General features: G+C 45.9%; 1 protein-coding gene across 5 annotated transcripts in view; it reads right to left on the bottom strand.

The window, feature by feature from the left end:
* Nucleotides 1-10,142: 10,142 nt before the first annotated feature.
* klhl20 (kelch-like family member 20) overlaps nt 10,143-27,549 on the bottom strand; it is a 76,162-nt gene continuing 58,755 nt past the window's right edge. For all 5 annotated transcript variants that reach the window (XM_085982191.1, XM_085982188.1, XM_085982189.1 and 2 more), the window contains 2 exons: nt 18,777-18,883; nt 10,143-11,288 (listed from right to left, as the gene is read on the bottom strand). In XM_085982191.1, the coding sequence (XP_085838317.1) occupies nt 11,204-11,288; nt 18,777-18,883 (192 nt within the window). In that variant the 3' untranslated portion in view covers nt 10,143-11,203. The remainder of the gene's footprint in view (nt 11,289-18,776; nt 18,884-27,549) is intronic.

The following is a 27,549-nucleotide window of genomic DNA, read 5'->3' as shown; positions in this document are numbered from 1 at the left end:
AGTCAGGGAGAGTGGCCCTGGGAGTCCTCAACATTTACTCCGGACCCCACAAGTCTCATGGCTTCAGGTCAAGCATAGGCAAGGAAACCTCCTGCTGATTACCACCAACTGCCCTCCCTCAGTTGATGAACCAATATGCCTCCATTTTGAACACCACTTGGAAGATGCACTGAGTAGCAAGGGCACAGAATGTACTCTGGGTGGAGGACTTCAATGTCCATCACCAAGAGTGGCTCGGTAGCACCACTACTGACCGAGCTGGCCGAGTCCTGAAGGAAATAGCTGCCAGACTGGGCCTGCGGCAGGTGGTGAGCGAACCAACATGAGGGGAAAAACCTACTTGACCTCGTCCTCACCAATGTACCTGTCGCAGATGCATCTAACCTTGACAGTATTGGTAGCATTGACCACCACACAGTCCTTGTGGAGACAAAGTCCCGTCTTCACACTGAGGACACCCTCCATCGTGTTGTGTGGCACTACCACTGTGCTAAATGGGATAGATTCAGAACAGATCTAGCAGCTCAAAACTGGGCATCCATGAGGTGCTGTGGGCCATCAGCAGCAGCAGAACTGTATTCTACCACAATCTGTAACCTCATGGCCTGGCATATCCCTCACTCTACCATTACCATCAAGCCTGGGTACCAACGCTAGTTCAATGAAGAGTGTAGAAGAGCATGCCAGGAGCAGCACCAGGCATACGTAAAAATGAGGTGCCAACTTGGGGATGCTGCAACACAGGACTACATGCATGCTAAACAGCAAAAGCAGCATTCTATAGACAGGTAAGCGATTCCACAATCAGCGGATCAGATCAAATCAAAATGCTGCAGTCCTACCACATCCAGTCGTGAATGGTGGTGGACAATTAAACAACTAACGGGAGGAGGAGGCTTCATGAGCATCATGCGAGCGTAAAAGACAAGGCTGAAGCATTTGCAACCATCTTCAGCCAGAAATGCAGAGTGGTTGATCCATATCAGCCTCCTCCGGAGGTCCCCACCATCACAGAAGCCAGTCTTCAGCCAATTCGAGTCACTCCATATGATATCAAGAAACAGCTGAGCGCAGTGGATACAGCAAAGGCTATGGGCCCCGACAACATCCTGGCAGTCATGCTTGTGCTCCAGAACTAGCCGCGCCTCTAGTCAAGCTATTCCAGTGCAGCTACAACACTGGCATCTACCCAACAATGTGGAAAACTGCCCAGGTATGTCCTGGCCACAAAAAACAGGACAAATCCAATTCGGCCAATTACCGCCCCATCAGTCTACTCTCAATCATTAGTAAAGTGATGGAAGGTGTCACTGACAGTGCTATCAAGCAGCACTTACTCACCAATAATCTGCTCACCGATGCTCAGTTTGGGTTCCGCCAAGACCACTCGGTTCTGGACTTCATTATAGCCTTGGTCCAAACATGGACAAATGAGCTGAATTCCAGAGGTGAGGTGAAGAGTGACTGCCTTTGACATCAAGGCAGCATTTAACCGATTGTGGAATCATGGAGCCCTACTAGACTTTAAGTCAAGGGGAATTGGGGCAAACTCTCCACTGGCTGGAGTCATACCTAGCACAAAGGAAGATGGTTGTGGTTGTTGGAGGTCAATCATCACACCCCTAGGACATCGCTGCAGGAGTTCCTCAGGGCAGTGTCCTAGGCTCAACCATCTTCAGCTGCTTCATCAATGACATTCCCTCCATCATAAGGCCCGACGGGATGTTTGCTGATGGCTACACAGTGTTCAGTTCCATTCGCAACTCCTCAGATAATGAAGCAGTCCATGCACGCAAGCAGCAAGTCCTGGATGACATTCAGGCTTGGGCTGATAAGTGACAAATAACATTTGCGCCACACAAGTGCCAGGCAATGACTATCTCCAACAAGTGAGCGTCTAACCACCGCCCCTTGACATTCAACAGCATTACCATCACCGAATCCCCCACCATCAACATCCTGGGGGTCACCATTGACCAGAAGCTTAACTGGACCAGCCACATAAATACTGTGCCTACATGAGCAGGTCAGAGGCTGGGTATTCTGCAGTGAGAGTGTCTCACCTCCTGACTCCCCAAAGCCTTTCTACCATCTACAAGGCACAAGTAAGGAGTGTGATGGAATACTCTCCACTTGCCTGGATGAGTGCAACTCCAACAACACTCAAGAAGCTCAACACCATCCAGGACAAAGCAGCCTGCTTGATTGGTACCACATCCACCACCCTAAACATTCACTCACTCCACCACCGGTGTACCATTTACAAGATGCACTGCAGCAACTTGCCAAGGCTTCTTCAGCAGTACCTCCCAAAGCCACGACCTCTACCACCTGGAAGGACAAGGGCAGCAGGTGTATGGGAACACCAGCACCTCCAAGTTCACCTCTTATTTCCCCGCCAAGTCACATACCATCCTGACTTGGAAATATTGCCGTTCCTTCAATGTCGCTGGGTCAAAATCCTGGAACTTCCTAACAGTACTATGGGAGTACCTTCACCACAGGGACTGCAGTGGTTTAAGGCGGCGGCTCACCACCACCTTCTGAAGGACAGTTAGGGATGGGCAATAAATGCTGGCCTTGCCTGCAATGCCCACATCCCAGGAATGAATTTATTTATTTAAATCGGCCTGCCTGGCATTGTGAAACAGCTGGCAGCTCAGATCCTTACTGTCCAAGACTGTCAGGCAGTCACTGTGGCTTCCTTTGGAGAGCTTTTAAAATATCCACTGGTTTCACAGCTGTAGCTCAGACATTCTGGCGAGCAGATTGCTAAGGTGTTTGCGTGACGCTTGTCCAGTTGCTCAGTTGGTGTGTGTCAGGGGCCTGAGCAACATCACAATTGGAGCCCTTTACTGGTCTCATTAAATGATGGGCACAATGCTGAGTCTGTTGGGGACCAAGGAGAACCAAAAGGAGGTGCTAACGTTTGAGGTGCTGTCGTACCTCTCTAAGAACATAATTAAGTTGCGAGCAAACGCCATCCAACCCTTTGTAGACAAAATCCTCGGCAGCATTCAGCCACTCTTCAAGGCCGAGTGTTATAAAGTGTGGGCTGAAGCATTCAGCGTGTTGGGGAACTTGGCCAAGTGTGGAATCGGAGGTTCCAGATCCTCCTTCTGCCAACAGGTCCATTCCAACCTGGTGCGCTTGTTGTTGCACCTGGATGGAAACAGTGAGGTGATCACCAGGTCCTATAGGTCAACACTGCAATTGGTCTTCCCACTTAGTGGTTCGGCTGAGGCTTCCTCATTAATTGAAAATTATCTAGGGGAGCCCAACGTGAACTACGTTTGACCGAGTGTGGCATCAAGGAGCCCCAGTAAAACTGAAGTCAATGGATATCGGGGTGGGAAAACTCTCCACTGGCTGGCGTCATACCGAGCACAAAGGAAGATGGTTGTGGTGGTTGGAGGTCAATCATCACAGCCCCAGGACATCGCTGCAGGAGTTCCTCAGGGCAGTGTCCGAGGCCCAACCATCTTCAGCTGCTTCACCAATGACCTTCCCTCCAGCACAAGGTCAGAAATGGAGATGTTCGCTGATGACTGCACAGTGTTCAGCGCCAGTCACAACTCCTCAGATAATGAAGCAGTCCATGCCCGCATGCAACAAGACCTGGACGACATTCAGGCTTGGGTGATAAGTGGCAGGTAACATTCGCGCCACACAAGTGCCAGACAATGACTGTCTCCAACAAGCGAGAGTCTAACCACCGCATCTGGACATTCAACGGCATTACCATTGCCGAATCCCCCACCATCAACATCCTGGGGGTCACCATTGACCAGAATCGTAACTGGACCAGCCACAAATATTGTGGCAACAAGAGGTCAGATGCTGGGTATGCTGCGGCGAGTCTCTCACCTCCTGACTCCCCAAAGCCTTTCCACCATCTACAAGGCACAAGTAGAGTGTGACGGAATACTCTCTACTTGGCTGGATGAGTGCAGCTCTAACAACACTCAAGCAGCTCAACATCATCCAGGACAAAGCAGCCTGCTTGATTGGCACCCCATCCACCACCTTAAACATTCACTCGCTCCACCACTGGCGTACCGTGGCTGCAGTGTGTACCATCTACAAGATGCACTGCAGCAACTCGCCAAGGCTTCCTCGTCAGCACCTTCCAAATCCACGACCTCTACCACCTAGAAGGACAAGGGCAGCAGACGCATGGGAACACCACCACCTCCAAGTTCCCCTGCAAGTCACACACCATCCTGAATTGGAAGTATATCGCCAATCCTTCATCGTTGCTGGGTCAAAATCCTGGAAATCCCTCCCTAACAGCACTGTAGGAGTACCTTCACCACACAGACTGCAGCAGTTCAAGGCGGTGGCTCACCACCACCTTCTCGAGGGGAATTAGGGATGGGCAATAAATGCTGGCCTTGCCAGCGACGCCCAGATCCCATGAACAAATTTTAAAAAATGGACAGTTAGTTCAAGATTTCCCCAACTGGATCAATTCCTATGCCATAGATTGCAAGTCCTTCTTCCACAACCTCCAGGAGCAGCTCCGAGCACCCATAATGGCCTTTTCAACGTTACTTCTCCAGCAGTCAGAACGCGTCCTACCCACCCAGAGGCTCACTTGGTGGAACAGCGGTGTAATGAACTGCTGCTGTCGCTATCAGAATGAAGACTAAACACGCAGGCCCTGGACCTCCACCACCTCCTTTTCTTAGCAGCAAACTGATCAATCTTTCAACGTGACTTGTAATTTTGTAAATTTATATCCTGTTGTGCCATTGTAACTATCGGTCGATCTTCAAACGGGGCAAGTTCCGCTGCTGTGTGACTGGGAGTGTGAACACACACACACCCTCATCCTCACACTCACAAGCATACCCTCACACTCACACTCTCGGACTCACCCTCACACACATACACTCAGCCTCACCCTCAAACTCTCACACAGACACACACACCCCCTCAAACTCACTCACCCAACTCACCCTCCCTCACATTCACACATACTCAACACAGGTCTGGGGTCTCTCACGACACCCTGGTCCCTTACACTATATCCTGGGGTCCCTCGCACTATACTCTGGGCCCCCAGAATGTACCCTGGGGCCTTACGCCGTACTCTGGTCCCTCACACTATACGCTGGCAACTCACGCGATACCCCGGTTGCTCACGCTACACCTTGGGGTCTCACGCTATTCCGTGGGGTCACATATTATATCCTGGGGTCTCTCACTATCCTCCCCCCACCACCGAGGTGTGAAACTATAACCTGGCCCCTCACACCGTACCCTGGCCCCTCAGACTATAAGCTGGTCCCTTGCGTAGTGCCCCAGGGTCTCACGATCTACCCTGGGGTCTCACACTATAACCTAGGGTCCCACACTCTACGCTGGCCCCTCACACTATGAACTATAACCTAGGGTCCCACACTCTACCCAGTTCCCACACACTGTACCCCAGCCCCTCACTCCAGACCACCGTCCCTCGCACCAGAGCCCGTTCCAACATGCCATTTGTTTTCCTAATTGCTTGCTGTACTTGCATGCTAACTTTCTGTGTTTCCTGTACAAGGACACCTAAATCTCTCTGAACACCAACATTTAATAGTTTCTCACCATTTAAAAAATATTCTGTTTTTCTATTCTTCCTCCCAAAGTGAATAACCTCACATTTCCCCACATTATACTCTATCTGCCAGCTCATTGCCCACTCACTTAACCTGTCTATATTCCTTCGCAGGCTGTTTGTGTCCTCCTCACAGCTTACTTTCCCACCTAGCTTTGTATCATCAGCAAACTTGGATACTTTGCACTCAGTCCCTTCATCTAAGTCACAAATATAAACTGCAAATAGCTGAGGTCAAAGCACTGATCCTTTCGGCACCCCACTAGTTACAGCCTGCCAACCGGAAAATGACCCGTTTATCCCTACTCTCTGTTTTCTGTCCGTTAACCAATCCTCTATCCATGCCAATATATTACTCCCAACCCCATGGAGCCCTTATCTTGCGTAACAACCTTTTATGTGGCACCTTATCGAATGCCTTTTGGAAATCCAAATATACTACATCCACTGGTTCCCCTTAATCTACCCTGCTAGTTACAACCTCAAAAAGCTGTAATAAATTTGTAAAACACAATTTCTCTTTCATAATACCATGTTGACTCCACCTAATCGTATGATGATTTTTTTTTTTTTTTTTTTTAAGTGCCCAGCTGGCGAGCCCCCGTCGACACCAGCCGGCGAGCCCCTGTCGACACAGACATAAGAATTAGGAGTAGGCCATATGGCCTCTCGAGCCTGTTGCACCATTCAATTAGATCATGGCTGATCTTCGACCTCGGGTTGTTGGGCTGGAGGGGGTTAGAGATGAGGAGGGGCGAGGCCCATGAAGGGATTTAAACACCAAGATGAGAATTTTACATTGTTGGGAACCCGGATCCAGTGTGGGTCAGCGAGCAGATGGGCCGATGGGGGAGTGGGGCCAAGAATGGGACAGGACACAGGCAGAGATTTAGATGAGCTGAAGTTTAGAGAGGGTGGATGATGGGAGTGCGGCCAGGAGAGCGTTGGAAGAGTGAGTGTAGAGGTGACGGACATGGATGAGGCTTTCAGCAACAGATGAGCCGAGGCAGGACGGAGACAGCCGAGGTTACGGAGGGGGAAGTAGGCTGCGTTTTGTCCTTGGAGAATATGACTGTTACCGGCCCCATTTGACCCGGAATAAGGTTTCTAATAACCTGCAGCGGTGCACCTTTTCCTGCATTGCGCTACTCGGGTTCTTGGATCTTTGCGTCACTCTCTCCTAAAAGCCCGCAGTTTCCCGGCTTCTAACATGGCCGCCATCCGCCGGCACTGAGCGCGCGACCCTCAGCCACTGGCCGCGGCGGTTGACGCACGTGAAGCTCAGGCAAAGGCCACGGCAGCTGCTGTACGACCCTCAGCCATTGGCTGCGTTGGTTGGTGCGCGATTCTCAGCCAATGGCCATAGCGATTGCTGCGCGAGACCCTCAGCCAATGGCCGCAGCAATTGGCGGCCTCGTGCTGCAATTTAAATCTCGGCAGTTGGAGTGTGGGACCTTGCTCTCTACTGCGCATGCGCAGTGCTCTAGGCGCTCAGATCAACGGGTCGCAGTGCGTTAGAGGGTTTGTGCGGTGGCTGCTGACGGCCCAAGGCCCGGTCAGGCCACAGCTCCATCATCACCTGGCCTGGACGCTGCAGGAACTCAATGCTTTACTCTCTGGATTGGGCGGGGATTCTCCAGGCAGTGGATATTTGCGGGAATGGCGGGGAGTGAGAGAGAGCTCCCTTTAGTCTTTGCTCATCGAGAGTCTAGCTAACTCCAAAGTATTCAAACACAGGAGATGGGTCAATATATAAAACCCACGGTTCCCAGACAGATGAGACAGAAGGTGTTAGCACACATTCTAACTCTGCATCTCTTGTGCCTTTGGAGAAGGTTCTGTTCAACTTTAGTTCTTTAAATGTAGCATGTCAAATGTCTCTCTCAAATAATAGGCCTGCAATTGTCAGTCAGCCATTTTGTGCCAGTTCACACTGAGCATTCTGTTACCACAGCACTGGGACATTTAATTACACAGTACAGTACACAGTGAGTAAACTGCCCCATCAAACATTCCCAGGACAGGTACAGCACAGGTTAGATACAGAGTGAAGCTCCCTCTACACTCCCAGGGCAGGTACAGCATCGGTGAAAGGGCTGTCACTGAGGTATTCCCCTCAAAGATTTCAGTTCTGAATTCAGAACATCCAGCCTGCTGATTGCTCTTTTCTATTACGATTCATTTTTTCAGCAAACAGAACTGAAGATTAATTCCATTTTTACAATGTTTGTTTACCGGAATAGGGTGCCAGATAGACTCCAGCACAAAAGCTTTTTGATCTTTTTGATTGCCCTATCTCCTGTGGTGGGACATCTGCTGCAACCCTCCTGACCTTCACTGCAGGAATGCAACTACCATCCACTACACGTCACACTTTTCTTTATTAGGTTACAAAATTGTTGAATGGAACATCTTTCAAACTGGATGATTTTAATAACATTTTTGTTTCATAAAAATTTAATCCCATAAAGAATTAGAGGTAAGAACACAATTCCTCACAGGATGGTTAGAAGGGAATTCTCTGCCACAAACTATTCTCAAGGCAGAATCATCAGCAATGTTCCCTGTAAGCTGTGCTTTGCTCTGCGGGCCTGTCTCTTTAAATTTCCAATGTAAAAGCTTGTGAGCGGCCTGTGTGGGACCTTGCATATTACTGCGCGGCTGCGCACACGCACAGCTTAGAGGGAACATTGATCATCGGTGTCAGCCATGGCTCAGTGGGTAGCACTCTCACTTGAGTCAGACGATTGTGGGTTCAAGTCCCACTCCAGGAACCTTGAGCACAAAATCTCAGCTGACACTCCAAGAGCTGCACTGTCGGAGGTGCCGACTTTCAGATGTGACGTTAAACCGAGGCCCCATCTGCCCTCTAAGGTTGACGTAAAAGATCCCACGGCACTATTTTGAAGCGGAGCAGGGGAATTCTCCGTGTTCTGGACAATATTTATCCCTCAACCAACATCACTAAAACAGATTATCTGGTCATTATCACATTGCTGTTTGTGGGAGCTTGTGCAGCAAATTGGCTGCCGCGCTTCCTACATGACAACAGGACTAGGCTTCAACAATACTGTAAAGCGCTTTGGGACATTGAGGTTGTGAAAGGCACGATATAAATGCAAGGGAAAGAGAAGGAAGAAAAAGACAGATTTCTCCCAGACCAATTCACTGAAAGCATTCCTGGTTCCTGATTCATTGATGTGTTAAACTGTTTTCAGCATTTACAATATAAAGGGACATAATACAGGTTATTCCTATAAGCAAAACCAAGCACAAAGGTTTCCACTGACATTTAGATAATTTATCGGAGTGCTGCAAATATGATTTCTACAGAAAAAATACAGAAATGAATAAATAATGAGGGTATTTTCAACCAATAGGAAATGTTAAATGTGGATGGGGTTGGATTTTCTACACAAAGCACCTACAAATCAAATTAATTCTGTATATTTATTCAATGCTATAAATTATATGTTATTTAGTCAAGAATACTGCGTACCCCATGACTTGTGTCGGACACCACAACTCAGCCGATATTAGAATTAAAGTACCCTCCAGGGGTAGGATGTGATGGACTACTTCATAGTGCCAGAATGACATTCCATCTTCGGATGAAGGTGTTGGATAAATCTGCAAACCTACTCCATACAACAGGCTTCATGCAAACCATTCAGCAACATTCTTCCCTTAACCAATACCGTCAAGAGAGGAAAAAAATCAAGCGGTCACTCACCCCACTGCTGAGGTTACTGGTACAGAATTGCCTACATAACAGTCGCTGCTCTTCATAAAGAGATCAATTGTGTGAACCACTTTGAGACTTCTCAACGCCAGAAGTGCAATTATTATTTAATTAGAGCAGCATTTACATTAGGTGTGGAGGTCTACGGTTCAGATCTTCCACTCTTCCTGAATGGAGCAGGACAACAAAAATGGGAATCCGAAACATTATTTAAAACACAAATGCCTGGAAAATCTGGGGGGGGTTCATCTAATCTCCTGCTCTAACTTCCGCTGCTCCCGCCAAAGTTAGGAAAGGAGATTGGGGGAACGCCCCACGAGAATTCTCCTCGCATGAATGCTGAATAAAGTGAAACATCTCAGAGCACCTTAAACCACTGAAGATATGTGTAGTATCACAAACTTAAAAAAGTCAGTGCCCTGCCCGCCCAATATCAACAATTTCACTGCAAAGTGAAATACCATAGATAAGATCAATTCTATAAATTAAGATCAAATGTCCAACCTACCTTCCTTCCGTTACCATAGTGGCCACTGTCAATAGGGTCTTCATCAATTAAAATCACACCTGGATGTGTCCTCCATTCAGTTGGAGGTAACCTTATGATCGAAATATGGAGCCTGCAACAAAAGGCCATTCAGCTCAAGCCTCAGTGAACCCACGCTAGTCACGAAACAATGCAATGGATTTTTTTTTTTTTAAACTCACATTACTACTGAACTTGTCAAAAGCTTTGAAAATGCTCCGTTATCAAACGATTTACAAAATGAACTTAACATCTACTGGCAGCAAGGAGGCTGTGGACCAACTTTTTTTATTTTCATTATAAGCAAAAACCAAGAGAGACCCGGTAAGAGAAAATACTGCTTAAGGTTAACTTTTCTTCAGTCAAGTCGGAATTGACCTTGAAAGGGGGCATGCTTATCATGAGAAAGTCTTTTCCAATACTTATTTCTTTTTTGGCTTCCAGGAGGAAGAGCCATGCACCATATTTAGTCATGACAGCTTCATGCTCAAGTGAGGCGATGTACATCATCACACTGTGTGCCTGTAATTGGAGAAAAATAAAAGTTTGCTGTACACTTTCTCATGAACACAGTGCCCTTGAAGAAGGTTCCATTTTCGTTATATTTTGGGGAGTACAGGACTCTGTATTACTCTTGCTATATATCCTGAATAGAGGAAACTACATTCACTGTACCGAACACAGAAATTATTAAACATCAGGAAAAAAGTATATCGCAGTAGCTACACGTGGTTTTAGTACAGTTCTCCAATGGGGAACAAGTGAGTTTTCATTTGCTCCAGCTTCACATTCACAATAAACAGTTTCCTTTTTAAGCTGCAATATGTGGAATTGTTCAATTTGAAAGCAACTGTAGTTAATTTTCGCATGGATTCCACGTCCTGTGCTAGTCACTCAGCTCTGAAGGGTGTTCCACCACGCTGCAGACCAACACTTGTTTTCACTTTAGTTTTTAAATTCTTCAAAAGTTGAAAGATTAAAAAGTCGATTTCATCACTGCTGTCCAAGTTACAGCTGTGCAACTCTTCTGTACTCCCTGCTTTAACCGCCGAGGTGCTGCCAACTGTTCTCGATGAGAAAGCTTTCCCCACACACAACTTATTTAAGCACCAATGTACAATATCCTTAGAACTGTTCACCGGACCTGCCTAGGAGTCTAGTTTTCCATAGACCTAGTACTGCACAGAGCTGTCTTCAGGTTAGTTAATGGAGAGCAGCTCTCCTCTTCTGACTGATGAGCAGCCGGATTCCACCGAATTGATACCAAAATTAAAATGTTCTCTCCCAAACAATTACAGCATCCAATAGCAGCAAAGATTCCAGAGTTTACTGGTTACCATATGTGGGATTCGCAGTGTGTCATTTTGATAACACCCACTCCACCGCCTAGTCTGCGATAGTTCATACCTCCATATAATCTGGGTTTTTTGGGGGGGGGGGGGGGGGGGGGGGGGAGAGAAAGAGGGTGGAGAAGGGGAAGGGAAAAAAGGAAAAAATTTAAATCACTTCCAACTTCTGCAAGCCTTTCAAAAGCATATAAACTGGTTTACCAACAAGTGATGCACAATAGTTTACATGAAAAATTACCACATTATGCCAAATTAGCACAGTGAAGGCTACGGACCACAGATTAACTCATATTCTGTATGTAACAATTAAATCATGTAAGGCCATTAATTTATAAGTGCAGCAATATATAAAACCATGCCACCAAAAATAAAGTTTCTATGGTTTTGTGTTGAAATTCTCCTTCAATACACCATCTCAACAGCTCAGTACAGGAAACTTTGGTTTATCCGGAGGTTAACTGTCCAGAATGCTCGAGCCACTGGCAAAATTCAGGAGTCGGTTCAGTAAGTTTTTTTTTCTTTTCGTTGCTTTTTTTCCCCCACTAGTCAGGCTCTGCAAGGTCTAGCTAAAGCTGTTGCTTAGCTACAGAGATGCTTGCAAGCTATGGCCGACTGTTTAGAAGCTGGCAACAGGGTTTGTTGCTAGATACGGAGCTCAAAAGCTTCCGTATGTTTTAACATTAGCGCTGGTTTGTCTGGCAGTTTTGATGGGACGGCAACTGCTCGGTCCCGTCGGTGCCGGATATCACAAAGTTCCCTGTACCTGTATACTTCATGTAGTGTGGTATGAAGTTGTACAGACTTAATAGGGTTTGTACAGGGTTTGACCCTGGATTGGCTGAACTCAGTGATAGTAATTACTTATGGTGTGGAGGAGGGAGTTAGGAGAGAAAAAAGGTAATGTAATTGATCAGTATATCCTTGAGCTGGGGGGGGGGGGGGGGCAGGAGGAGGGAAGATAAATTAGACCAGCATTTCTATCCCCAAATGACTGTTGTGGAGTACACGAGTATCAGGTGAGGACAAAAGTTCAGCTGTGATGTCCCTCCAATTTCATAGAATCGTACAGCACAGGCGTTTCATCGAGTCTGCGCCGGCTCTTTCAAAGGGCAATTCAGTTAGTCCCACTCACCGCTCTTTCCCCATATCCCTGAAATGTTTTCTCCTTCAAGTATTTATCCAATTCCCTTTTGAAGGCTTGTATTTAATCTGTAACCACCACCCTATCGGGCATTGCAGTCCAAATCCTAACCACTCAATGTGTAAAAAGCTTTTTCCTCATGTCGCCTCTGCTTCTTTTGCCAATCACAAATCTGCGCCCTCTCGTTATCGACCCTTCAGCCATTGGAAACAGTTTCTCTTTACTTACTCTATCTAAACCCTACATGATTTTAAACCTCTATCAAATCTCCTCTTAGCTTTCTCTACTCGAAGGAGAACAACCCCAGCTTCTCCAGTCTATCTACGTCACTGTAATCCCTCAACCCTGGAACCATTCGAGTAAATCTCTTCTGCACCCTCTCTAAAGCCTTCACGTCCTTCTTAAAGTGTGGTGCCCAGAATTGGACACAGTACTCCAGCTGGGGCCGAACTAGTGTTTTATATAGGTTCAGCATAACTTCCTGGCTTTTGTACTCTATGCCTCTATTTATAAAGCCCAGGATCCCATATACTTTATTAATTGCTTTGTTAACCTATCCTGCCATCTTCAAAGATTTTCACATGTAAAATGAGCCTTTTGAGCTAGGTACCCAAAGACTCTGCCAACTGTTGGCTGCTGGAAGATGTACAAGAGAGTCTTATGAAGACCTCCAATTTTCCCTTCCATTTGGCACCTTCTACAGTGAAATTCAGAGACTGAGGGAAAGAGGGCTGTGTCGGAAAGAATATCCGGACAAGAAATAAACCTGTGTCCTAACACTCTTCTACACTGCACATTAGTGATCCAATGCACTATTGCACACAACAAAATTTGCAAATGACACAAAATTTGGAAGTATAGTGAACAGTGATGAGGATAGTGATAGATTTCAAGAGAACAGACAGGCTGGTGGAATGGATGGACACATGGCAGTTGAAATTTAACGCAGAAAAGTGCAAGGTGATACATTTTGGTAGAAAGAATGAAGAGAGGAAATATAAACTAAAGGGTACAATCCTAAAGAGGGTGCATGAACAGAGAGACCTAGGGGTATATGTACACAAATCGTTGAAGATGGCAGGGCAGGTTGAGAAAGCGGTTTAAAAAGCTTACGGGATCCCGGGCTTCATGAATAGAGGCATAGGGCTCGATTTTAACTCAGGTGCGGGCTGTTGTGTTATCCGAATTTCATGTTTCCCACACGAATCTAAATGGATGTGGGAGATTGATGCAATTTTAACTCAATTGGCCAATTGATTTCCAACGTGTGGGAAGCCTTTGCAAAGGGGTTTTTCATGACTGAAAGTCCCCTTCGATGACGTCATCATTGCTGCTGCATTTAAGGTCCACAGCAAGCCTTGCTTCTTCTGCAGGCTTTCAAGCTTCCTCCATTTGGTGTCAGAGGGACCTGCAGGAACGATGACAAGTGAGAGGGCAAGAGCAGCTCCTCGCTTTGACGAGGCGGTACTGCAGGCATTAGTCAATGGGGCTAGGGCCAACAGGGAGGTCCTGTTCCCTTCATCAGGGAGGAAGAGGCCTCCCACTCAGACCAAGGCTGTGTGGATGCAGGTGGCTGAGGAGGTCAACTCCTTGGGAGTCACCCACACAACCTGGATACAGTGCAAGAAAAGATTTCATGACCTTCAGCACACTGGAAAAGTGAGTATGAATTTCCCATCACCCTCTGAGGGCGCAGCGTCAGCAGAATTCAGTGCACCCAGCACCAGCGCAGACACTCACACCTCGGTGGGACCTTCGGGACATAGAGTAGTGTTATCACCTGGTGTATCACAGCTCACAAGTGAGCATCAGCAGATTGTGGAGACGGACAGCAGTGGAGAGTCCTAGTTGGAGGGCACAGGACTCTGCCAGCTCGGCTCAGCAGCATGTCGACCCTCTGCCTCTGGGTCCATCCATAAGATCAGAGGTGATGGAACTCCAGGCACAGATGCAGGAGTCTCTGGCAGGTTTTGTCTCTAGGGTCGCTGCGAGTGTGGAGCGAATGGAGGAGTCCATAGCGAACATGAGCAGAGCCTTTGTGGAGTCATTGGCGCATGAGCACATCACCACGGAAAGGATGGCTACCTCTGTGGTAACGCTTGCTACCTGCGTGGTAAGGCCAGCTACCGTAGAGGAGAGGATGGTTACGGTAGAGGAGAGGGCGGCTACGGCCGAGGAGAGGAGGGCTACGGCCATGGAGGAGCTTAGTCGCCAGGGTATGGAAAACATGGTCATTGTTCAGAATAGAATGACATCTCTTGAGGAGCGATGGGCATCTGTTGAACAGAGAAACCAGACCTTCATGGAAGTCCTTCTGAGTAGGACTGCCATTGCAGATACGGGTCCCCATGGCCCCCCTGATGTGCAGCAAGGTGCTCTCCAGCCACTTGCAGGCGCTGAGGGGGACCTGACCCATGAGAGGGAGGTTGGTGGCAGACCTCAAGGAAGTGGGGGTTCCTCTCCAAGCGCTTACACTTCCATGCCACTGCAGAGCCCTCGATCAGAGCCCCACTGGAGTCCACACCCAAGTGAAATAGACGTCTCAACCCCTGCACAGCTGCAGGAGCAGCAGACTGTTGACGAGCCCTCACAGGCTCGCAACCCCAGAGGACACCCACCAAAGGTGTCGAGACAGGAGCAGCAGGAAAGTGAGCAAGGGGCCTCCACATCTGCTGAAGCCACAGGGGAAGCACTACGTAGCAGCACGTCTAAGAGGAAGATAAAGCACAAGTAGTCACAAGGGTAGTCACTTGGGTGGAATTTTGTGTTTAGTGTAAAAATGCCATCACGTCGTAACTCTGCATAAAAATTCTGATGGCAAATGTTGCAGTTGTGGTGTCTGTCATTTCGCTATTGGGACTTCCACATTGAGGCCTTAGGAATACTTGCAACTGTCAGTATGGTGATCAGAGTGCTAGGAATCCTCTGGTTCTTGGACATTGTCAATGCTCTGGTAAGAAGCTGCGAGGCAAAAGTGTTTGATTGACTAGGCTAAGCAAATCTGGCCAGGATGAATGCATTCCTTGCATCCCGGGCAGCAATGTTCTCGGGTAATGCTGCCGCTGGTTGATGGGCCTCTGAAGGATGTTCGTTTTCGCCCTCCTCCTCCTCATCTGAGGAGGATATGTGAGGAGCCACTTGGTCCTCAGGAATCTGCAAGCCACAATGCTGTGCCATGTTGTGAAGTGCACAGCAAACCATGACGATTCTGGAGACCCTGGCTGCTGAGTACTGCAGGGCTCCATCTGATCTATCCAGGCATCTGAAGCGCATCTTCAGCAAACTGATGGTTTGCTCGATAATTGATCTGGTGGAAATGTGGCTGGAGTTGTAGCGCTCCTCTGCTTCATTGGCTGGCCTCCTCAACGGCGTCATTAGCCACGTCCTCAGGGGATAGCCCTTGTCTCCAAGTAGCCATCCGTTAAGTTGGTCTGGTGGACTGAATAGCGGAGGCACACTAGACTGGCGCAGTATGAAGGAGTCATGGCAACTGCCAGGGTACATGGCACAAACATGCAAAATTTCCTTCTTGTGGTCACACACCAACTGAACGTTGAGTGGAAGCCCTTGCAGTTGACAAAAATACCTGGATTGCGATGGGGTGCCCTAAGGGCCACATGTGTGCAGTCAACGATGCCCTGCAACCTTGGAAAGCCTGCCAGATGAGCTAGTCCAACCGCTCGCGCCGTGACACTTGCTTGATCCTTGGTGAAATGGATGTGATTGTGCGCGAGGGCAAAGAGGGCATCAGTTACCTGCGTGATGCAGTGTGTGCGGCCGCCTGGGAGATGCCACTGATGTCTGCTGTTGATCCCTGGAATGAGCCGGAGGCAAAAAAGTTGAGTGCGGTGGTGACTTTGACGGCCACTGGTAATGCTTGTCCACCTGGTCCTCTGGGCAGCAGGTCTTGCTGTAGCATTGCGCAGATGTCAGTCACTACCTCTCGCGAAAGTCGGAGCCGCCTTTGGCACTGCTGCTCAGACATGTTGAGATAGGTGACCCTGCGTCTGTAGACCCTGTTTGGGGGGTATCTCCTGCGCTGACGGGCTTCCAGGCGCTGGCCCCTTCTGGCCTATGCAGCCTCAGGTGGGTGAGCAGTAGCCTGGCGCTCCTGCTGCTGTTGCTGTTGTTCCTGGTTCTGCTGCTGCCGCGGCTGGTGCTCGAGCTCCTCTAATGCCCAGATGGGAAGGAAATAAATGGCTCCCATGCTTCTGGTATATGCCTCCGTTGAGGAAGCGCTGAGTGAAGGTGGCGAGAGGGGTTTTCCAGGAGGCCACACTGGAGATGGGTGTGAGGCTCCAACCTTCCACAGGTGTGGTTAAGCCTTGTAAAAGTTGCCCCGGACCTGAGACCACCAAGTCTTGCCACCTGCAAATGAGGCTGATCAAATCTCCTCTTTAATGGTTGACCTGCAGTTGATAGTCAGCAAGCCAACAGTGCTCCCGCCAGGTTTCACATTCGTGATTCCCACCAGGCGTGTTTTACGTGGGAAAAGGGTTACATTTGCAAGGGCCTGTTAAAATAGGATTATAGAGGCCATTTAGTGGTAATTAAGGGCCTTAAAGACCAGTCCCGCCTGTTGGATGCGGGACGGAGTCAGGAACATCAGACATACCGGAGTTAAAATTGCTCAGAGTTGGGAATCAGGCGGGGGGTCCCGCCCGCCAGTTTTTGCGATTTTAACCCCCCCCGCACGCCTCCAAGCCCGACTCCACGGCTCAATGAAAATCGAGCCTATAGAGTACAAAAGCGTGGAAATCATGATGAACCTGTAAAAAACACTCATTCGGCCTCAACTGGAGTATTGTGCCCAATTCTGGACACCGCAATTTCGGAAGGATGTGAAGGCCTTAGAGAGGGTGCAGAAAAGATTTACGAGAATGATTCCAGGGATGAGGGACTTCAGTTACGTAGATAGACTGGAGAAACTGGGGTTGTTCTCCTTAGAGCAGTGAAAATTGAGAGGAGATTTGATAGAGGTGTTCAAAATCATTCTGGACAGAGTAGATAGAGAGAAACTGTTCCCATTGGCAGAAGGATCGAGAACCAGAGGACACAGATTTAAGGTGATTGGCAGAAAAACCAAAGGCAACACGAGAAAAAGCAAGTGATCAAGAAGGCCAATGGAATGTTGGCTTTTATTGCTAGGGGGATAGAATATAAAAACAGGGAGGTATTGTTGCAGTTGTACAAGGTATTGGTGAGACCGCACCTGGAATACTGCATACAGTTTTGGTGTCCATACTTAAGAAGACATACTTGCTCTTGAGTCAGTACAAAGAAGGTTCACTCGGTTAATCCCGAGGATGAGGGGGTGGTCATATGAGGAGAGGTTGAGTAGATTGGGACTCTACTCATTGGAGTTCAGAAGAATGAGAGGCGATCTTATTGAAACATATAAGATTGTGAAGGGGCTTGATCGGGTGGATGTGGTGAGGATGTTCCCAGTGATGGGTGAAACTAGAACTAGGGGGCATAATCTTAGAATAAGGGGCTGCTCTTTCAAAACTGAGATGAGGAGAAACTTCTTCACTCAGAGGGTGGTAGGTTTGTGGAATTTGCTGCCCCAGAAAGCTGTGGAAGCTACATCATTAAATAAATTTAAAACAGAAATAGACAGTTTCTTAGAAGTAAAGGGAATTAGGGGTTACAGGGAGCAGGCAGGAAATTGGACATGAGTCTATGTTCGGAACGGTCATGGCCCTGTGGGTAACGGAGCGGGCCCAGGGGCCGTGTAGCCTGGTTCTGCTCCTACTTCTTGTGTTCTAATTATGTGTTAGATTTCAGGAGATGGTTCTATTCCTGTTCCTGGCTGGGGTGGAGATCACCTTTTACAGAAGTACTGTAGAAAATATAGGGACAGTGATCTCCTGGACGAGTTTCGATCACCTAGATGGGTCGGAGAGGAATTTCCCAGATTTTTTTCTCCCAAATTGGCCATTGGGTTTTTTAATCTGGTTTTTCGCCTCTCCCAGGAGATCACATGGGTTCAGGAGGGATGTAGAGTGATTGTAGATTTGAGGTTAGGATCAGATCAGCCATGATCTTATTGAATGGTGGAGCAGGCTCGAGGGGCCGATTGTCCTACACCTGCTCCTATTTCTTATGTTTTTATGTTTATTCAGCGAGTGGTTAGGATCTGGAATACAATGCCTGAAAGGGTGGTGGAGGCAGACTCAATCACGGCTTTCAAAAGGGAGTTGGACAAGTGCCTGAAGGAAAAAAATTTGCAGGGCTACAGGGAAAGGGCAGGGGAGTGGGACTCGCTGAAGCGCTCTTGCAAAGAGCCGGCACAAGCTCGACGGGCCGAATAGCCTTCTTCCATGCTGTAACCATTCTATGATTCTAGGAACAATCTACCGAAAACAGGTTCTGGGCAGCAAGCCTGTTTAAACAAGAAATCCATTAGTGCTCACCTCCATGTGTTTGCATCTGGATCGTAAACTTCAATAGTTTTTAAGTAAGTAGTGCCATCAAACCCACCCACTGCCATCAGCTGCCCGTTAACAACTGCAAGGCCAACCTGTGAAAGAGAAAAATTGGTTGGTTGAGGTGTGAAAATGCTGTTCCTTTGTACATAATACAGCATCTCCATTTATGTAAATTACACACTTTCACAACAATACCTAATAACACAACATTTGAATTTCTGAATGAAAAATAAGGATCAAACATTTTTAGGTACTGTAGCATTTTTAGTTTGAACAGCATTGCCCAAGCAGAATTTTATCAATTTATAATACTGCAGCAATGTGTTTACTTAACATTAACCAGCAGATACAGATCTAGGGTGATTTGCCATGTTAATTAAGAAACAATGGAAAATAATTTCCTATCAGTTCATACCTTGCTAATAGAATGGGCCTGGGGGGAGGTGGCAAGGGAAAAAGTAGACACACCAGCCATTAGACTGTTGACTTTTGTATATCTCTGTAGCTTTGAAACAATGCATTTGCCAAGTTTGATTCCAAGCATTGCTTGCCAGTGATAGAATGGGTTTGATTCAATGTGCCCGACAAGAGGCTTAGCTGAACAGACACACAGGTGTCGCAAAGCTGCCACATCAAAGGGGAGGCATGTCATTTAGGTGGTAACTTTGATTTACAGGTCAGCAGGCCAATCTCCACACATGGTTGAGAGAAGAGTCAAGAGTCAGAGAACTGTCTTTATCTCTCATGCACACTCTCTCTCTCTCTCTCTCTACACAGACTCCAGGCTAGGATATGAACACATGAAGGTTGCAACAGAGAAAGACATGGCTGATAACTTAGAAACAACTAGCTTGAAAGCGAGTCCTAGGTCTCCATATGCACCCGAGTATCCTATTTCATCTCAGAAATGAGGACCCTAATGGCTCTTTGGCAATGCTATAGGCAACTGGCAAAACAGTCTTCAGGGGGGAAAAGAGCAAGACATTCCAAACCCAGAGGAGTCTGAAGCCCCAAGCAGGAGATCTGGAACGCCAACACAAAAAACATAGGTTAGCAAGCACTGAAAGGGTATGGGGAAATCTAAGCAACCTCCTCTCTTTGATGTTCCTGTCTGAAGTTCCTTCTACTCCGAAGAGGAGATGTGGACCTTCCTGCCTGCAGAGGTCTTCAGGAAAGGGTGTCACATAGTAGATACCGCAACAAAGTCTCACAGTCCTCAACCTCTGGTACATCTTTCAAAATTACAAATTGGGTGGAAAGAGTGAAGCAATTTTCATTACTGTGATCCAAAAATGGCCAGCTACAGGGCAAACACCGACTGTCATTGAACACTAAAGTTACATATATACAGAGGCTTAAAGGTCATCTGCATGAGACCCAAAAATTATTGGGATGTTCCAAAAAAACACTCCTGGCCCCTAAGAGAGGGCAAACTTTGGCCAATTTCCAATGAAATATGTACAATTGTATTTTTTTTTGGTTTTAGAAACAGAAACATAGAAACTAGGAGCAGGAGTCGGCCATTCGAGCCTGCTCCGCCATTCAACGAGATCATGGCTGATCATCCAAACCCTAGCACCCTACACCGACAGCCATCCCACCCAAGCCCTATCCCCATAACCCCGTAACCCCACATATTTAATCCCCCCTAACACTAAGGGACAATTTTTTTTTATCATAGCCAATCAACCTAACCCGCACATCTTTGGACTGTGGGAGGAAACCGGAGCACCCGGAGGAAACCCACGCAAACACGGGGAGAATGTGCAAACTCCACACAGACAGTCACCCGAGGCCGGATTTGAACCCAGGTCCCTGGTGCTGTGAGGCAACAGTGCTAACCACTATGCCACCGTGCCAGGTATATACAGTTGGCTGAGTGAAGAAATCCAGCTGCTCAGATGAATCAGGAAAAGAAAATCTGGTTAGTTCCTTTTGTGTTAGTTAGTTCTGATTGGTAGTTTTTGGAAAGAAAATTCAGCGACTTGTTTGGTTGGTTTTGTGCAAGGTTTCTAGTTCCTAATTGATAGTGTTATTTTACCTACCTCTCTCATGGCAATTGGATATTTAAGCAAATTAGTATAGTTAACTGAGTAACAGTGATTAGTTAACCCAATCAGAATGACTCCACAAAATTTTAATGCACTTATTTGGAGTATGATGTGTGTTGCATGCACAATTTAATTATTTGGCAACTTAGATTCTCTCCTCATAATGTTCAGTGAATCTACATGTCACAAGGGGTCTATTGTTACAATCCAAATCATGCAATCATTTAACTACACATTAGACAGTAATGGTGTACTTCAGGTAACGGGATGCAAGGTCCGCTTACTGGAGTGACCAATGACCTAAACCCGAAAGAATAACTACTGTGAAACTTATAACAATAAGCAACTGTCTTCAGGAGAGCAGACATTTGGAGGAGTAAAATTGTTTTAAAAAAAAATAGTTCTGCAAAACAAAGTTGCTGTAATATTCACAAAAATGAGAAAATTCAGTTGTAATCAGCAGCATACACATACTAACTAGGCAAAAAGAAATGTCCAATCTGACTGCACAAAAGCAACTTCAGAAAAGAGACTTCTTCAAAAGGTAAAGTAGTTCTCATTCTTTGTATGAAGTTCTCCTCTTCCTGTTTTGGGTATTAATTTCAAGTTAGCATAACTGAAGGGGGGAAAAAGGGAGGTGAAAGAGACATGTCTGCTGACATCTTCAAGAGTACATTCCACTATATACCATCCCTTTCCTGATATAGCATCCAAAATGTTGACTGCAGTTTTTTTCTACCCGACTGACAGAGGCCCAAGTAGTATGTTTGCCAAAGAGAATATACTATCCAAATATATATATAGGGCATCTATCCTCCTGCACATTGAGAAATACATTCAGACATTAATGTACTTTACACATGGTATAATAATTACTTCAGTTCAAATCACATAATTCAATCACATTAACCATCATACTCACCTCTATTACAAAGTCTGTCCTGCACAGACTCCACTAGTTTTTTCATATCTCAAGAGATCATAATGCCAGCTGTTACATTCCAGGTAAAGTATCAACTGATTAATGTACACACTGAGCTTTTATGTAGGTAAGATGAAAGGCTTAGTCAATCTAGGTAATTATGTTTCCTTTGGAAACACAACTTTAGGCAACCAATAACTACACAGAGGTTAGAGATTTAAATACTGGAGTATATTTCCTAATACTGGTCCCAGGCAAAGCAGAATCACCCAGATACGCTAGAATCCGCTCTAGGCATGCAGTGGTCACTCTTACGTCAAACATACAGGAGGGGTTCCTGCCAGGATCAATATATGGGAGGGCCGTACCCAAGCCATCGACCTAGAACCACAGTGATGTTTTAACTAAGTATCATCATCTTGCCTTGATAGCTGAAGATAACAAGCATTTTTACATTACTGGACTGAAGATACAAGTTCCAAGAAACTCTATTATTTGGATTTCTGGAGGATGAATGGGTAAGGAAGAATGTCACATTACCTACCTTTGGTACAATCGTCCTCATCTTTTTAATAAAATTGGAACTCCACATATAAAACTCCCTCCCTCCCTCCCTCCCCAACTATCCCTCATTTCCAGTTCTGAATTGGCGCAGTTTGGAGCGGCTTCCCATTATGTTCGTTTCAATGATCTGCTACTCCCAGGATCTCAATATTGTCTCCTCCAGACAAGGAGCTGACAACATGACTGGTTGTATTTTGGAACAAGGAAGATGATGCGATTGCTTAGGCTGCCATTTAAAAAAAAGTTATACCACAATACTTCAGGTATCTATCCTTATGGATAGTCAGACATCCTACTGTACATGCATGTTTCAATTTGATAATGGTATTGAATGGCATAGATAAGGTGAACCCAGATTATTAGTCAGGTAGAAGGGCAGGAGAACAGAACTTATATTAGTGAAAATAAATTGAAAACAGATCTTGTGGTGGGGGGGGGGGGGGGGACCTCAAAAGGCTGGAATGATCTATCAGGCAAGGTGGTGAAATCAAAGACATTTGGGGAATTCAAGATGCAATTGGATTCTAGAATTGGTGAATTAAAATGCTGGAGGAATTAACTTGATGGACTGAATTAACTTTTTTCAATTTTTTTCCCTCTTATGTCTGGAGTCTAGCCCGAAACAGCTTTCCTGATCTACCTTTGCACTTTTTGAGCACTTCCTTGACCTGCCATTAGAGGCAGCTTTGATCATTTTGGACACAATATTCATGTGGGTGGTGGTGGGCAGTTCCTCCCTGTAAAGGAGCGTTGGGGGTTTCTTTTGGCCAGGACGATGCATCGTATCATTTTAGTTATTATCTACTTCTTGAATTTCAAGAAAATAAATTCCAACAAATTCTCATTTTGCCCCTCCCGCCAATGTGAAGGGATAAATCAACACTGAGCCCATAGAATATGCCACAGCACTGTAAAGATATCGGCAAGTTGGGAAGCTACACTTTATTAAGGCATGCAGTACATAGTGCAAATATGGATGAGCATATAGGGAATATTAAATGTCTGCCTACTAAATAGCAAAACTACTTGTGCGTAACCCGATTCCATATCCCTTTGGTGATCAATTTAAAGGCAAGTTGTGCAGGTCAGGTCAGAAAAAGCTGACCTCTGAAATTTCTAATTGAATTCAGATTTTCTTCTTTTGGTTGAGGGTAAGCCTTTAAATGTTACCCTGAAACCAGCATTAGGAGGTGCACAAACACAGCTTGAGCAACACTCCTTTTCCACGAGGAGATTATCTGCCAGCCTCTGCTCAGGACCTACGAGAGCAGTCCCGAGATCAGTAACTCGAGAGGAACTCACACTGGGTATGTGCACTGGAGGTGCCATTACATGGATGCTCAGTATTTTATATTTCTATTCAGGATATAGCTGTACTAATGGTGACACAGGAGCCTAGGCGAACAGAGTTTTTTTTTTTAACTGGCCTTTTCCTTTCATTCAATTGAAAAAAAGTAAAAGAAAATAGACTTTTTTTTTTTGTTTTGAGGTCACCAATTACTTGCTCTAACTTTGACTTGGTTCTCCTCACTCTTCCCTCTCCCCTTCCTGCTGCCAGTTATTTCTAAACATTTATTTCTGCTTCTCTTCCCCACAGTCCTATTTCTTTGATAGAAAGGAAGATGCCAACAAGGGAGTGCTGTGAAATGAACGCAGCTTCTGGGCCACTGTTCAGAAAGCAAGTTCCCAAGCTCAGCCATATAATCCGGATAGACATCGAACGGAGGACAAATGCTTTTCGGATAGACCAGGAGGGAAAATTACAGGCAAGAGAGTAATGCAAGGCTGATCTCACACATCTCTTAGCAGCCAGGTCAACAGCATCAGTTCATTTGCTTCTTCTCCTCCTCTCTGCCCCATCCCAGTTCTGGGTATCGCACCTCAGGAAGGATATACTGGCCTTGGAGGGGGTGCAGCGCAGATTCACCAGAATGAAACCAGGGCTAAAAGGGTGAAATAATGAGGACAGGTTGCAGAGTGGGCTTGTATTCCCTTTAGTATAAAAGATCAAGGGGTGATCTAATTAAGGTGGTTATGATGATTAAAGAATTTGATAGGATAGAGAGAGAGAAACCATTTCCTCTGGTAGGGGAATCCAGAACAATAGGGCATACAATTAGAGCTAGGCCTTTTAGCGGTGAAATCAGGATGCACTTCACACAAAGGGTAGTGGAAATCTCTCTTCCCTAAAAACTATTGAGGCAAGGTCAATTGAAAATTTAAAAACTGAGATTAATAACTTTTTGTTATGCAAGGGTACTTCAGTCAGAAATGAGAGTCTTAAACTTAAATAAAGCCAATTACATAGGTATGAGGAGCAAGTAAGCCAAGGTAGATTAAATTAAAAGGTAGGACGGTAGATAAGCAATGGCAAACATTTAAAGAAATATTCCAAAATTCTCAACGAATATACATTCCATTGAGAAATAAAATCTCCACGGGAGAAGTGATCCATCCCTGGCTAACTAAAGAAGTTAAGGATAGTATTAGATTAAAAGAGGCTTATAATGTTGCAAAGAATAGTAGTAAGCCCGAGGATTGGGAGAGCATTAGAAACCAGCAAATGATGACCAAAAAATGGATTAAAAGGGAGAAAACAGAATATGAGAGTAAACTAGCAAGAAATATAAAAACAGATTGCAAGAGCTTCTACAAGTATGTAAAAAGGAAGAGAATAGCAAAAGTAAGCATTGGTCCCTTAGAGGCTGAGACAGGTGAAATTATAATGGGAAATAAGAAAATGGCAGAGACATTAAACAAATATTTTGTATCTGTCTTCACATTAGAAGGCTAATAAGAGTGAGGAAATTAAAGTAATTAATATCAGTAGAGAAAAAGTACTTGAGAAAATAATGGGACTAAAAGCTGACAAATCCCCTGGACCCAACAACCTACATCCTCGGGTTGTAAAAGAGGTGGCTGCAGAGATAGTGGATTCATTGGTTGTGATCTTCCAAAATTCCCTAGATTCTAGAACGGTCCCAGTAGATTGGAAGGTGGCAAATGTAACCCTGCTATTCAAGAAAGGAGGGAAGAGAGAAAACAGGGAACTACAGGCCAGTTAACCTGACATCAGTCGTTGGGAAAATGCTGGAATCCATTATTAAGGAAGTAGTAACAGGGCACTTAGAAAATCATAATATGATTAGGCAGAGTCAACATGGTTTTATGAAAGGTTATTTTTTTTGAGGATGTAACTAGCAGGGTAGATAAAAGGGAACCAGTGGATTTAGTATATTTGGATTTCCAAAAGGCATTCGATAAGGTGCCACATAAATGGTTGCTACGCAAGATAAGGGCTCAGGGGGTTGGGGGTAATATATTAGCATGGAGGATAGAGGATTGGTTAACAGACAGAAAACAGAGTAGGGATAAACAGGTCATTTTCAGGTTGGCAGGCTGTAACTAGTGGGGTGCCACAAGGATCAATGCTTGGGCCTCAGCTATTTACAATCTATATTAATGACTTAGATGAAGGGATCGAGTGCAATGTATCCAAGTTTGCTGACGATACAAAGCTAGGTGGGAAAAACACAGAGCCTGCAAAGGGATATAGACAGGTTAAGTGAGTGGGCAATAAGGTGGCAGGTGGAGTATAATGTGAGGAAATGTGAGGTTGTTCACACTTTGGTAGGAAGAATAGAAAAACAGAATATTTTTTAAATGGTGAGAAACTATTAAATGTTGGTGTTCAGAGAGATTTAGGTGTCCTTGTACAGGAAACACAGAAAGTTAGCATGCAGGTAGAGGAATCAATTAGAAAGGCAAATGGCATGTTGGCCTTTATTACAAGGGGGTTGGAGTACAAGAGTTAGAGGTCTCACTACAATTGTACAGGGCTTTGGTGAGACCAAACCAGGAGTACTGTGCACAGTTTTGGTCTCCTTATCTGAAAAAATGCCATGCATGCCTTAGAGGCGGTGCAACAAAGGTTCACTAGATTGATCCCTGGGATGAGAAGGTTATCCTCTGAGAAGAGATTGAGTAGATTGGGCCTGTACTCTGTGTTTAAAAGAATGAGGTGTGATCTCATTGAAACAAAAAAGATTGAGAGGGGGATTGACAGGGTAGATGCCGAGAGGTTGTTTCCCCTGGCTGGAGGGTCTAGAACTAGGGGGCATAGTCTCAGGATAAGGGGTCGGCCATTTAAGACTGAGATGAGGAGGAATTTCTTCACTCAGAGGGTTGTGAATCTTTGGAATTCTCTGCCCTAGAGGCAGTGGATGCTGAGTCATTGAGTATATTCAAGGCTGAGATAGATAGAGTTTTGGACTCTAGGGGAATCAAGGGACATGGGGATCGAGCAGGAAAGTGGAGTTGAGGTCGAAGATCAGCCATGACTTTATTGAATGGCGGAGCAGGCTCGAAGGCTGTATGGCCTACTCCTACTTCTTAGGTTCCTACAGAACCAAGGCGGGTAAATGGAGTTAAAATAGAGATCAGCCATGATCTGATTGAATGGCGGAACAGGCTCGAGGGGCTCAATGGCCTAATCCTGTTCCTATGTTACTAAGTCACACCATTGACACATGTGCAGCATTAGAAGTGTGGAAGAGGCAAGTTGAAGGAGGGGAAAAATGAAAAATAAAGAAAGTGTAACATTTTTGAAAAGGTACACAGTCATGAAGTTCATCTGCAGCTCTGGGCTGCTGTTTTACATGGTTGTGAATCTCTGCCTCGTCACTGTGCCAAGCATTTGGGGGGGTGGGGGGAGCCCGGCGGTGGAAAGGAAAGAGGGGGAAGAAATCAGAGAGCAAGACACTGGCCTGCTGTCATACACCACCTTGCAATCACAGATGAGGGCCATGGAGCATCTTTTTAATTCCCTTCTTGTTACAACAAGAGTACTCTTCTCCACCCTTGTCAAGGTTATGCTAACCAAACGTGGGACGGAGCCACAATTAGAGTCCGAGGGCGACTGTTGACAGTGTGTGATCCATGTGGCTCTGTGGAACAAGATAGGGGCTGCATTAAGTCCATGACATGACTCACAGGGAAGGACTACAGACTGTATCCAAACCGACACCCATGCTGGCTTATTGACAATTGTTTTGTATTTTATCCCCCTCCAACTTGTTGTCCATATGTGGCCCCTTTATTTTAGTGAGAAAAGATCAGAACCTTAAGTGTGAGAAGATGGGGTACAGTGTGTGGTCCATAGTGCTGAGGGTGTACCATCTAACATTGTATCTGTGGACATCTTGAGCTGGGACAGCAGATG

The sequence above is a fragment of the Somniosus microcephalus genome, chromosome 3 (genome assembly GCF_052327205.1).
Source record: "Somniosus microcephalus isolate GS21.2 chromosome 3, FLI_Smic_1.0, whole genome shotgun sequence".
Lineage (NCBI taxonomy): Eukaryota > Metazoa > Chordata > Chondrichthyes > Squaliformes > Somniosidae > Somniosus > Somniosus microcephalus.
Note: the sequence above shows the minus strand (reverse complement) of the source record. Positions and strands in the feature narration are given on the sequence as shown.